General features: G+C 39.4%; 1 protein-coding gene across 1 annotated transcript; it reads right to left on the reverse strand.

Annotated features, from left to right (window-relative positions):
• Positions 1-12,442: 12,442 nt before the first annotated feature.
• On the reverse strand, positions 12,443-14,035 carry LOC139355060 (uncharacterized). Its single transcript, XM_070999370.1, has one exon. The coding sequence runs from the start codon at positions 14,033-14,035 to the stop codon at positions 12,443-12,445; it is 1,593 nt and encodes a 530-aa protein (XP_070855471.1).
• Between the last annotated feature and the right edge of the window lie 434 nt (positions 14,036-14,469).

Raw genomic sequence — 14,469 nt, forward strand, 5'->3', positions numbered from 1 at the left:
TAAAAAAAAAACTGTAATCCCAAATATTGCCAAAACTATAAAAACATTGCCTCCTCCAGCAAAAATTTCCATTCCAAAGCTGAAGAAGACGTGCCCGGATGGCGGCAAGGGACCACTGTACTCCCCCCATTGCGAGTACACCTGTGCAGCCAGTACTGGTGCCCCACCAAAAAAGTAACAACCTGTGCAGCCAGCACCGGTGCCCCACCATAGAAGAACAGCCTGTGCAGCACCGGTACCGTCAGGCGCACCAAGCCAGACCAAGGAAAAGGGAACCGACAGCGCTACCAAGAGCGCATAATTTTTTTTTCTGCACTGCGTTGCAAAATTTTTATACCCGTTACTCGTAGAGTAAAAGGGTATACTAGATTCGTCGGAAAGTATGTAACAGGCAGAAGGAAGCGTTTCCGACCCCACAAAGTATATATATTCTTGATCAGGATCACTAGCCGAGTCGATCTAGCCATGTCCGTCTGTCCGTCTGTCCGTCTGTCCGTCTGTCTGTCCGTCCGGATGAACGCTGAGATCTCGGAAACTATGGGAGCTAGGCTATTGAGATTTGGCGTGCAGATTCCTGAGCTTCTTACGCAGCGCAAGTTTGTTTCAGCACAGTGCCACGCCCACAAACCGCCCAAAACTGTAACTCCTACAGTTTTGATGCTAGATAGAAAATTTTAACTGAAATGTATTAGTCTTGTCAATACCTATCGATTGACCCAAAAAAAATTTTGCTACGCCCACTCTAACGCCCACAAACCTCCCAAGAAAAAAAGCTATGACGTCAGAGCCAGACAATGCGAATTGTTTTTACGCGTGTATGTGTGTGTATGTAAATAGTTGCCGGCCGAACTTAGCGGCAAAGAAAAAAGCACTGCCGGCGCTCAGAGAGAGCAAAGTGCGCGGCTAACTTATTCTATTGCTTCTTACGCAGCGCAAGTTTGATTCAGCAATGTGCCACGCCCACTCTAACGCCCACAAACCGGCCAAGCCTGTGGCGCCCACAATTTTCATGCTAGATAAAAAATTTTAACTGAAATGTGTTGTTCTCGTCAATACCTATCGATTGACCGAAAAGTTTGCCACGCCCACTCTAACGCCCATAACGCTTAAATCTGTCTACCGCCGGTAGGTGGCGCATTTCAATCTCGCTTTCTGCTTGCATATCTCCATTTCCTTTTGGTCCCATTATCTGAGTAACGGGTATCTGATAGTCGAGGTACTCGACCATAGCGTTCTTCCTTGTTTCATTTATTATTATTATTACAAATGTTTAAAATTGAGCGACATAAAAGTTGCCCGATTAGAGTATGGCCTGAAAACCATACACAAGAAAAAAAAAATGCAACCATACACAAGAAAAAAATTGATGCAAAGTAATGCAATAAGTAAATTTTCTGCAGAAACAGATTATTATAATTATAATTTAAAAGTATATACGCCGAAAATGGCTATAGTAGACGTTAAGTCAATGGACTCCACTGCAAATGTTATTAATAAAGTCGAGTCGGATAACATTGACTTAGAATTAATTCAAACATTGTTAATAATAATTGTTGTTATAATGTGCGCATAATAAATGTCTTAAGAAGAAACATATGAGCCAGGCAAATGATCTGGACAAAATTTTAAAAAATTTATAGCACAAACAACATTAATAGAAAAACAAGGAAGAACGCTATAGTCGAGTACCTCCACTATCAGATACCCGTTACTCAGCTAAATAGAGATATGCAAGTAGCAAAGCGAGATTAAAATGCGCCACCTACCGGCGGTATACGGATTTAAGCGGTATGGGCGTTAGGGTAAGCGTGGCGAATTCGCGTAACAAACTTGCGCTGCGTATAAGGCTACGGAATCTAAATCTGAAATCCCAATTCTCTATCTTTGATAGTTTCCGAGATATCCACGTTCATATTTACGATTTTTTGAAGTTTGTGGGCGGTTTATGGGCGTTAGGGTGGGCGTGGCAAATTTTTTTTTGGGTCAATCGATAGGTATTGATGAGAACATAACATTTCAGTTAAAATTTTTATTCTAGCATAAAAACTTTAGGAGCCACAGTTTTGGGCGGTTTGTGGGCGTTAGAGTGGGCGTGGCACTCTACTGAAACAAACTTGCGCTGCGTAAGAAGCTCAGGAATCTGCACGCCAAATCTCAATAGCCTAGCTCCAATAGTTTCCGAGATCTCAGCGTTCATCCGGACAGACAGACGGACATGGCTAGATCGACTCGGCTAGTGATCCTGATCAAGAATATATATACTTTATGGGGTCGGAAACGCTTCCTTCTGCCTGTTACATACTTTCCGACGAATCTAGCATACCCTTTTACTCTACGAGTAACGGTAATAGTTCTGTAATCAAATTTTAAAATTAAAGAAAATGGAATAAAATATAAATAAATAAATAACAAGGAAGAACGATATAGTCGAGTATCTCGACTATCAGATACCCGTTACTGGAGATATGCAAGCAGCAAAGCGAGCGCCACCTACAGGCGGTAGACAGACTTAAGCGTTATGGGCGTTAGAGTGGGCGTGGCACTCTACTGAAACAAACTTGCGCTGCGTAAGAAGCTCAGGAGTCTGCACGCCAAATTTCAATAGCCTACCTCTTATAGTTTCCGAGATCTCAGCGTTCATCCGGACGGACAGACAGACGGACAGACGGTCAGACGGTCAGACGGACAGACGGACATGGCTAGATCAGTAGTAGGGAAACGCGGATTCTGGGACAATTAGCATATAAATGGCCCCCGCCCCCCCTCCCCCCCCCCCCTCATTAACGTATGCGGGTTCTGGGACAATTAGCATAATCCAATAAATTAACTGATTTTAATGGGCTTTGAAGTCATAAAAATGTCACGATCATGTCTATAAAGAGTAAAATTAATTGACCCTATCGCCCCCACATCCCCATGTGACAATATTGATCATGTATCCTTCCCCTCATTATGTGCAATTAATAGTCAGGTGAGAAAGGTGCACGTGAGAAAGGTCTCACAACAGTAGTATCCAAAGGTTGTTATCATAGAGGAACATATCCGATCATGTTGGGGAAAGGTGTGATCACGTACCCTTTTGCCTCATTATCACAGGTGTTGCTGTGCACGTGTGAAAGGTCGCACACCCAAAGTATTCAAAGATGGTTATCTTAGAGGTGTCCCATCATGTTGGGGAATAATGTTTCCTATGATTGTAAACATGTTTTATTATGTTATTTAATCATTTTCATTCTTTTTTCTAGATTATAGTATATATTCATAATGTTGAGTGCTTCCTTTTTGTAATCAGAAATTCGATGGCATACACAAGTATCAACTCCCTCAGTGGCTGCATCATTGCTCCACACGCAGGTGTCCATATGATTTCCATGAATAGATATTTTCATATTACCTCCATCACATTCAAAGAGTTTTGATTGTATGAACTGCAGCCGTATATAGTGTGCATTGAACATAATTCCGTCAAATAAATTCAGAAAGGTCTCACAACCATAGTATCCAAAGGTTGTTATCTTAGAGGAACATATCCGATCATGTTGGGAAGAAGGTGTGATCACGTACCCTTTTGCCTCATTATCACAGGTGTTGCTGTGCACGTGTGAAAGGTCGCACACCCAAAGTATTCAAAGATGGTTATCTTAGAGGTGTCCCATCATGTTGGGGAATAATGTTTCCTATGATTGTAAAACTAATTTAGAAATCAAAAGAACCCCAATAAAGTAAATCTCACAAGTTAATGATTCTCAGATGTGGAATATTTTCAAATACACATTTTTGTTTCCGCCCCAGAACGTTTAACTGGTAAATTGTCTAAGATTCTCTCCTTTCCACAAATGGGTCATAAACATGGCATAAGAGGGATTCAAGCAAGAGCGCACCTGTCAGTTACCTGACCGCAATAAAAGGGACACATGCACAACCCAGAAGGCGCACGCTCATTGACAAGATCATGGGCCTCACGCCAACGACCTCATACGACCTCATACGACGTTCTCATAATAGGGGTTGAAATCACGACCGCGCAACAACTCGCAAGTAGCCGACATATCTCAGTCAAGGAAATATTTTCCATTCTCCGCACCTGCAATTTTAACTCGAAATAAAAAGTCAGAAGTTTATTTTGTAGCATAATAATACATTTATTCATTTATTTTGGTATTGCGAACATGTTTTATTATGTTATTAAATCATTTTCATTCTTTTTTCTAGATTATAGTATATATTCATAATGTTGAGTGCTTCCTTTTTGTAATCAGAAATTCGATGGCATACACAAGTATCAACTCCCTCAGTGGCTGCATCATTGCTCCACACGCAGGTGTCCATATGATTTCCATGAATAGATATTTTCATATTACCTCCATCACATTCAAAGAGTTTTGATTGTATGAACTGCAGCCGTATATAGTGTGCATTGAACATAATTCCGTCAAATAAATTCAGAAAGGTGTTTATTTTAACTGAATGCATTTGGTTTATCTAAGTCAACAATCTCGTGTTACACTTTTATATATGTTTACACAATTTATAAAGAAATTTTATATAGGTTTTCATCTTCATCTTTTAGCGCAATAAAAGGAACACATGCACAAACCGGAGGGCGCACGCTCATTGACAAGATCATAGGCCCCACGCCAACGACCTCACGGCTGACAGCTAGCCCATACTAGGGGTTGAACGTAATAACTCGCAAGAAGCCGACATATCTCAGTTAAGAAAATGTTTTTCATTCTCAGTACCGGTAATTTTAACTCGAAATACAAGGTCATAAGCTTATTTTGTAGCATAATAATACATTTATTCATTTATTTTGGTATTGCGAACATGTTTCATTATATATTGAAATTAATTTTCTGACTTCGTTCCGGCGATTTGCATAGAAGAGGCAGTCGCAAGTTTAAGACGTCAATTCAGAACTACAAAATGTAAAGTGTTCACCATAATTCGTAGTTTTGAGATCATGTCCACCTCGATTCATGAACATAGTTTTTGTATTTTAAAAGTATTGGAAATGTTGACCAATTATCTGTCCTTTAAATTGTTCAATAAATTGGTCAATTTCCTCATGAAATTTTATATTGTTCATTTTGTTTTCTTGTAGGTCTTTACACATCTAGCCTCAACTTTAAAATGATGTATAAAAATTATTTTATTGTTTTTGACCTACTTTTAAAAAATGTCAAAATAATGTACGCATTGTTAAGAGCACAAAACCCGCCCTTAAGGTGTGTCACATACATCCCAATACTTAGGCGTTGTATAGGGGAATGTGTGAGTTGCTGTTGGTTTGTCAGGAATAAGGCGAATAGATAGCGCGACTTACGGTGAATAATTACACTAACTAATGTTATTAGCTATAGTATTTTAATGATAAATTTGATAATTTGATAATAAAAATTTTGCTACGCCCACTCTAACGCCCACAAACCTCCCAAGAAAAAAAGCTATGACGTCAGAGCCAGACAATGCGAAATGTTTTTACGCGTGTATGTGTGTGTATGTAAATAGTTGCCGGCCGAACTTAGCGGCAAAGAAAAAACCACTGCCGGCGCTCAGAGAGAGCAAAGTGCGCGGCTAACTTATTCTATTGCTTCTTACGCAGCGCAAGTTTGATTCAGCAATGTGCCACGCCCACTCTAACGCCCACAAACCGGCCAAGCCTGTGGCGCCCACAATTTTCATGCTAGATAAAAAATTTTAACTGAAATGTGTTGTTCTCGTCAATACCTATCGATTGACCGAAAAGTTTGCCACGCCCACTCTAACGCCCATAACGCTTAAATCTGTCTACCGCCGGTAGGTGGCGCATTTCAATCTCGCTTTCTGCTTGCATATCTCCATTTCCTTTTGGTCCCATTATCTGAGTAACGGGTATCTGATAGTCGAGGTACTCGACTATAGCGTTCTTCCTTGTTTCATTTATTATTATTATTACAAATGTTTAAAATTGAGCGACATAAAAGTTGCCCGATTAGAGTATGACCTGAAAACCATACACAAGAAAAAAAAAATGCAACCATACACAAGAAAAAAATTGATGCAAAGTAATGCAATAAGTAAATTTTCTGCAGAACAGATTATTATAATTATAATTTAAAAGTATATACGCCGAAAATGGCTATAGTAGACGTTAAGTCAATGGACTCCACTGCAAATGTTATTAATAAAGTCGAGTCGGATAACATTGACTTAGAATTAATTCAAACATTGTTAATAATAATTGTGTTTATAATGTGCGCATAATAAATGTCTTAAGAAGAAACATATGAGCCAGGCAAATGATCTGGACAAAATTTTAAAAAAATTATAGCACAAACAACATTAATAGAAAAACAAGGAAGAACGCTATAGTCGAGTACCTCCACTATCAGATACCCGTTACTCAGCTAAATAGAGATATGCAAGTAGCAAAGCGAGATTAAAATGCGCCACCTACCGGCGGTATACGGATTTAAGCGGTATGGGCGTTAGGGTGGGCGTGGCGAATTCGCGTAACAAACTTGCGCTGCGTATAAGGCTACGGAATCTAAATCTGAAATCCCAATTCTCTATCTTTGATAGTTTCCGAGATATCCACGTTCATATTTACGATTTTTTGAAGTTTGTGGGCGGTTTATGGGCGTTAGGGTGGGCGTGGCAAATTTTTTTTTGGGTCAATCGATAGGTATTGATGAGAACATAACATTTCAGTTAAAATTTTTATTCTAGCATAAAAACTTTAGGAGCCACAGTTTTGGGCGGTTTGTGGGCGTTAGAGTGGGCGTGGCACTCTACTGAAACAAACTTGCGCTGCGTAAGAAGCTCAGGAATCTGCACGCCAAATCTCAATAGCCTAGCTCCAATAGTTTCCGAGATCTCAGCGTTCATCCGGACAGACAGACGGACAGACGGACATGGCTAGATCGACTCGGCTAGTGATCCTGATCAAGAATATATATACTTTATGGGGTCGGAAACGCTTCCTTCTGCCTGTTACATACTTTCCGACGAATCTAGCATACCCTTTTACTCTACGAGTAACGGTAATAGTTCTGTAATCAAATTTTAAAATTAAAGAAAATGGAATAAAATATAAATAAATAAATAACAAGGAAGAACGATATAGTCGAGTATCTCGACTATCAGATACCCGTTACTGGAGATATGCAAGCAGCAAAGCGAGCGCCACCTACAGGCGGTAGACAGACTTAAGCGTTATGGGCGTTAGAGTGGGCGTGGCACTCTACTGAAACAAACTTGCGCTGCGTAAGAAGCTCAGGAATCTGCACGCCAAATTTCAATAGCCTACCTCTTATAGTTTCCGAGATCTCAGCGTTCATCCGGACGGACAGACAGACGGACAGACGGTCAGACGGTCAGACGGACAGACGGACATGGCTAGATCAGTAGTAGGGAAACGCGGATTCTGGGACAATTAGCATATAAATGGCCTCCATACCTCCGACCTCATACGACGTTCTCATAATAGGGGTTGAAATCACGACCGCGCAACAACTCGCAAGTAGCCGACATATCTCAGTCAAGGAAATATTTTCCATTCTCCGCACCTGTCATTTTAACTCGAAATAAAAAGTCAGAAGTTTATTTTGTAGCATAATAATACATTTATTCATTTATTTTGGTATTGCGAACATGTTTTATTATGTTATTTAATCATTTTCATTCTTTTTTCTAGATTATAGTATATATTCATAATGTTGAGTGCTTCCTTTTTTGTAATCAGAAATTCGATGGCATACACAAGTATCAACTCCCTCAGTGGCTGCATCATTGCTCCACACGCAGGTGTCCATATGATTTCCATGAATAGATATTTTCATATTACCTCCATCACATTCAAAGAGTTTTGATTGTATGAACTGCAGCCGTATATAGTGTGCATTGAACATAATTCCGTCAAATAAATTCAGAAAGGTGTTTATTTTAACTGAATGCATTTGGTTTATCTAAGTCAACAATCTCGTGTTACACTTTTATATATGTTTACACAATTTATAAAGAAATTTTATATAGGTTTTCATCTTCATCTTTTAGCGCAATAAAAGGGACACATGCACAAATCGGAGGGCGCACGCTCATTGACAAGATCATAGGCCCCACGCCAACGACCTCACGGCTGACAGCTAGCCCATACTAGGGGTTGAACGTAATAACTCGCAAGAAGCCGACATATCTCAGTTAAGAAAATGTTTTTCATTCTCAGTACCGGTAATTTTAACTCGAAATACAAGGTCATAAGCTTATTTTGTAGCATAATAATACATTTATTCATTTATTTTGGTATTGCGAACATGTTTCATTATATATTGAAATTAATTTTCTGACTTCGTTCCGGCGATTTGCATAGAAGAGGCAGTCGCAAGTTTAAGACGTCAATTCAGAACTACAAAATGTAAAGTGTTCACCATAATTCGTAGTTTTGAGATCATGTCCACCTCGATTCATGAACATAGTTTTTGTATTTTAAAAGTATTGGAAATGTTGACCAATTATCTGTCCTTTAAATTGTTCAATAAATTGGTCAATTTCCTCATGAAATTTTATATTGTTCATTTTGTTTTCTTGTAGGTCTTTACACATCTAGCCTCAACTTTAAAATGATGTATAAAAATTATTTTATTGTTTTTGAGCTACTTTTAAAAAATGTCAAAATAATGTACGCATTGTTAAGAGCACAAAACCCGCCCTTAAGGTGTGTCACATACATCCCAATACTTAGGCGTTGTATAGGGGAATGTGTGAGTTGCTGTTGGTTTGTCAGGAATAAGGCGAATAGATAGCGCGACTTACGGTGAATAATTACACTAACTCATGTTATTAGCTATAGTATTTTAATGATAAAGAAATGGATTACAAAATATGAATAGATATATCGGCTTATGAAATTTGTACGTTGCGACCGCGCAACAACTCGCAAGTAGCCGACATATCTCAGTCAAGGAAATATTTTCCATTCTCCGCACCTGTCATTTTAACTCGAAATAAAAAGTCAGAAGTTTATTTTGTAGCATAATAATACATTTATTCATTTATTTTGGTATTGCGAACATGTTTTATTATGTTATTTAATCATTTTCATTCTTTTTTCTAGATTATAGTATATATTCATAATGTTGAGTGCTTCCTTTTTGTAATCAGAAATTCGATGGCATACACAAGTATCAACTCCCTCAGTGGCTGCATTATTGCTCCACACGCAGGTGTCCATATGATTTCCATGAATAGATATTTTCATATTACCTCCATCACATTCAAAGAGTTTTGATTGTATGAACTGCAGCCGTATATAGTGTGCATTGAACATAATTCCGTCAAATAAATTCAGAAAGGTGTTTATTTTAACTGAATGCATTTGGTTTATCTAAGTCAACAATCTCGTGTTACACTTTTATATATGTTTACATAATTTATAAAGAAATTTTATATAGGTTTTCATCTTCATCTTTTAGCGCAATAAAAGGGACACAAGCACAAACCGGAGGGCGCACGCTCATTGACAAGATCATAGGCCCCACGCCAACGACCTCACGGCTGACAGCTAGCCCATAACTCGAAATACAAGGTCATAAGCTTATTTTGTAGCATAATAATACATTTATTCATTTATTTTGGTATTGCGAACATGTTTTATTATGTTATTTAATCATTTTCATTCTTTTTTCTAGATTATAGTATATATTCATAATGTTGAGTGCTTCCTTTTTGTAATCAGAAATTCGATGGCATACACAAGTATCAACTCCCGCAGTGGCTGCATTATTGCTCCACACGCAGGTGTCCATATGATTTCCATGAATAGATATTTTCATATTACCTCCATCACATTCAAAGAGTTTTGATTGTATACACTGCAGCCGTATATAGTGTGCATTGAACATAATTCCGTCAAATAAATTCAGAAAGGTGTTTATTTTAACTGAATGCATTTGGTTTATCTAAGTCAACAATCTCGTGTTACACTTTTATATATGTTTACATAATTTATAAAGAAATTTTATATAGGTTTTCATCTTCATCTTTTAGCGCAATAAAAGGGACACATGCACAAACCGGAGGGCGCACGCTCATTGACAAGATCATAGGCCCCACGCCAACGACCTCACGGCTGACAGCTAGCCCATAACTCGAAATTCAAGGTCATAAGCTTATTTTGTAGCATAATAATACATTTATTCATTTATTTTGGTATTGCGAACATGTTTCATTATATATTGAAATTAATTTAGTTCCGGCGATTTGCATAGAAGAGGCAGTCGCAAGTTTAAGACGTCAATTCAGAACTACAAAATTTTGAGATCATGTCCACCTCGATTCATGAACATAGTTTTTGTATTTTAAAAGTATTGGAAATGTTGACCAATTATCTGTCCTTTAAATTGTTCAATAAATTGGTCAATTTCCTCATGAAATTTTATATTGTTAATTTTGTTTTCTTGTAGGTCCTTACACATCTAGCCTCAACTTTAAAATGATGTATAAAAATTATTTTATTGTTTTTCACCTACTTTTAAAAATTGTCAAAATAATGTACGCATTGTTAAGAGCACAAACCCCGCCCTTAAGGTGTGTCACATACATCCCAATACTTAGGCGTTGTATAGGGGAATGTGTGAGTTGCTGTTGGTTTGTCAGGAATAAGGCGAACAGATAGCGCGACTTACGGTGAATAATTACACTAACTCATGTTATTAGCTATAGTATTTTAATGATAAAGAAATGGATTACAAAATATGAATAGATATATCGGCTTATGAAATTTGTACGTTGCGATGTGTCGATCTCGCGGAGCTGACGTTGCTCGTGTCGATCTCGTTCCACAATTACTCGCCAACTGGCTTCGGAGTTGCCACACAGTTGCTGTTCAATGCTTCCCCATCGGAACTGGATCGTGACAGCTCGGCCAATCCTGCATTCGGATCGTCCTCGATTCGATCATCGTCATCGTCGGGAACATCAAGCTCAGGGATGTTGGAGCACCACGGCTTGATTTTGTCAGAGGAATAGGCAGAACAGTATTTACGTCCTGTAATCTGAATACCTGGGATGTCTTCGATTACATAACGATCATTTCCAAGGACCTTGACGACGATATAGGGTCCTCGGTAACGTGGTTCGAGCTTTCGCGACTCGCCTGTAGCAGCTGGTTCGTTTTCAACGACTACAAGATTACCTGTGGAGTAGATAGAAGGGTTAGCGTGTTTTTTGTCAAGCCGTTGCTTCCATTTAGCTCGCTCGCTTGCAATATTGACGAGCGCTTGGTTTCTGTTGTCGCTGACAGATTCCTTCTCATCTTTTCCCAAATCGGCATGTATAGCTGCCGTGAGATGGTTCTGGACGACGTCAATAGGATTAAAGTTAAACACCAAATCAATTGGGCTGAATCCTGATGTTTCGTTCTCTTGAGAGTTTACACTCCACTGAAGATTGTGTAAAGTAAGATCCCAATCCTTCGGGCTGTCGTTCATGGCGCGTACATAGTTGAGAATAGTTTGGTTTGCTCGCTCGACTTGTCCATTTGCACGAAATGTTCGCACAGCGTTTTTAATGTGTTGAATCTGGTTGTGCTTGCAGTACTCTTCAAATTGTTTCGAGGTAAACGCTGTTCCACGATCGGATATTATTATCGTTGGCAGACCGAAGTAGCTAGAAACTTCATTTAAAATGTTCAGCACTGGCAGGGTTTTTGTGTTTTTAACTGCCTTTACAATCAGATATTTACTGAAGGGATCAGATATGGCTAGTATATGGGTATTTCCGCGTTTGCTTCGAACAAACGGTCCCAAATGATCAATGTGTAGCCTGCGAAATGGTACTGGATCGGTGTCATTATAATGCATGCAACCTTCGGGCTTGCCTCCTTTGGATTTGTAGTAGCAGCATTGAATGCATGTTGAGATATATTCTTTCAATCAAAACTGTTTTGGTCTGATTTACGCAACAATCGTGTAAGGGGTCTTTCGAAAGAATCCTGTTAGACCCAAAAATCGTCTGACATCCTTTACGTTATTGGGGACTTTGGAGTTTTTGATAGCGCTCACCTTGTTTTCTCCAGGAGTGATACCATCTTTGTTGACAATATGGCCCAAGAAAGTTATTTCTGATTGAAGAAACTTGCATTTGTCATAGCGAAGTGTTAGGCCGCTCTCTTTAAGAATTCGAAAGATTTTTTCGAGTCGTTGGATACCCTCATCAAACGTTTTGCTGGGAACTATGACGTCATCTAAATATGCGAGTACCTCACCTGGCTCCATGCGTTTGACTACTTTGTTCATGACCGCTTGAAAAACTGCTGGGGCATTGACGAGACCGAACGGCATCCTGTTATATTCGTAGTGGCCGTCTGAAGTTACAAATGCTGTGAATTGTTTGGATGATTCGCAAACCTCGACTTCATGATATTCCATACGCAAGTCCAGCTGAGAAAAATAGGTGTTCCCGGCTATTTGGGCAAATTGTTTCCCAGATTTGGCATTGGAAACGGTATTTTGACGGTTATACTGTTGAGACGTCGGTAGTCGACGCAAAGACGATGCTCACCATTCTGTTTTTTAACGACGACAATTCCAGATGCATAAGGAGAGTCCGAAGGACGAATGATATCACTATCGAGTAACTCGGAGATAATATTACCGACGACAGGTCTAAGTGCAAAAGGCGTACGGTAGGGCTTAGTGTAGCACGGAACGTTTGATGTTAAAGTTATTTCCATTTTGGTTAGAGAACATTTGCCGAGCTCGTTAGCTTTCTCCGCAAAGCAAGAAGCGTTTTCCAATATCAATCCGTTTATGAGTTCATTCTCAACTGAGGAACGCTCTTGGCTCGTTTGAATTTTTCGAATGTTCTCTACGTAACACTCGTTACCGAGGATGATCAATTTGTTTCCATCGCGACAAAGGATATCCTTACCCAAAAGTACATTTTCGGTTATTTGTTTATCTTCTACGACCAAAACTTCAACTTCGTAATCAGAATCGTCAATCACAATTTTCACGAAAAGTTTCTGTGTGCAAAGAAATTTACCACCACCAAATCCGTTCAGAGTAACAGCACATCGTTGTAGAACACCTATGTTTTCGGCGAATGATTTACGAATTAGCGTTCGCGTACTGCCTGGATCTACGAATGCGACGGTTTCATTGCCGTTTACCGAGATCAATTTGGAGATTTCCGAATCAGAATCAGAGTCAATTTTATTAATTTTTGGACCTGTTTTTGTGTTATCGGGGCAGCTGGCAGAATCGTGTGTTGTGCGATTGCAGTGCGTGCAACGAGGCTTGCGCTGGGGCTCAGGACATTTCGAAAAATAATGTCCAACCTTCTGACAATTGTAGCATTTAACCGATACTTCGACTTTATCGTTAAAAGGACGTTTTGTAACCAAGGATGAATTCGGCTTATGAAGGCTGACGTTAAGATCCCGTTTGTTTGACATTTGACTGGCATTATGCTTTATGATATTCTGCGCTGAGTATGCAAGAATGTCGCGTAGAAGTTCGTTACACGAAACATAACTGTTGGATACCTTTCTCTTTAAATCGTAGTCGTTAATCCCGTTGATAATGTGTGTGCAAATTGCTGAATCTGGTAGCTCACCCTTTTTACCTAAGGCTAGCATCTTGTAGAAATAATCTGACGGTGACTCGGTGGAATCTCTATGCGTTTTTGACATCTTAAGGTGAACGTCTGCCGGATTGCTAAAACATGGAAAGTCATTTAAAAATCTTGCAGCAAACTGGGGCCATGTTTGAAATATATGATCCGTAGAGTCTACCCAATAACGAGCAGCATCCATCATCTTTTGCTGGACTGCAAATATTACCTTACGATCATCCCAACGATAAGCGTTACGAAGGGAGTTAACACGCTTTACAAATTGATGTGAGTTCAAGGATTTACCAGACGATGGATTGAATTCCGGAAGCAGCGCGACAATATCACTGATGTTTCCATAGGAGGGACTACGGTTTTCATTGCCAGTAGGGATCCTGCTATCCAAGTAGCCAGCACGAGCATACGGATACTCGTTATACATCGGTTGATGTATTGGAAAAGTACTGTATTGAGTACTGTAACTTCGTTTCCCGAAGTTACAAAATTTCCAAAGTTTGAGTAAGTGACCGGGATGATTACGTTTGGCTGTGATGTAGCACAGTCTGCAAATTTCTGTGTCGTAGAAAAGAGCACGGTGTTTGGCTGAGTCGGGTGGATAACATTTCGCTGTGAGTTGAGTTGGGTAGATATCGTTCTGTTCTGACGTAGCAAAGTGGACGTTGTGCGGTTGAGTTGGGTAGTTATCGTTCTGCTGTGATTGAGACGTTGCCAAGTTTACGTTTGGGACATTCGTTAATTTTTGCACATGCATCTCGCTGGATCGTAGGTCGAATTCTTGTTGTTGCAGTTTTTCATCATGCCTCTGACTCGTTGAATAGCTACCGTTGGCTGGCTGAACTTCGTTTACTGTTACAG

The sequence above is a fragment of the Drosophila suzukii genome, unplaced genomic scaffold (genome assembly GCF_043229965.1).
Source record: "Drosophila suzukii unplaced genomic scaffold, CBGP_Dsuzu_IsoJpt1.0 scf_7, whole genome shotgun sequence".
In the NCBI taxonomy this organism is placed as follows: domain Eukaryota; kingdom Metazoa; phylum Arthropoda; class Insecta; order Diptera; family Drosophilidae; genus Drosophila; species Drosophila suzukii.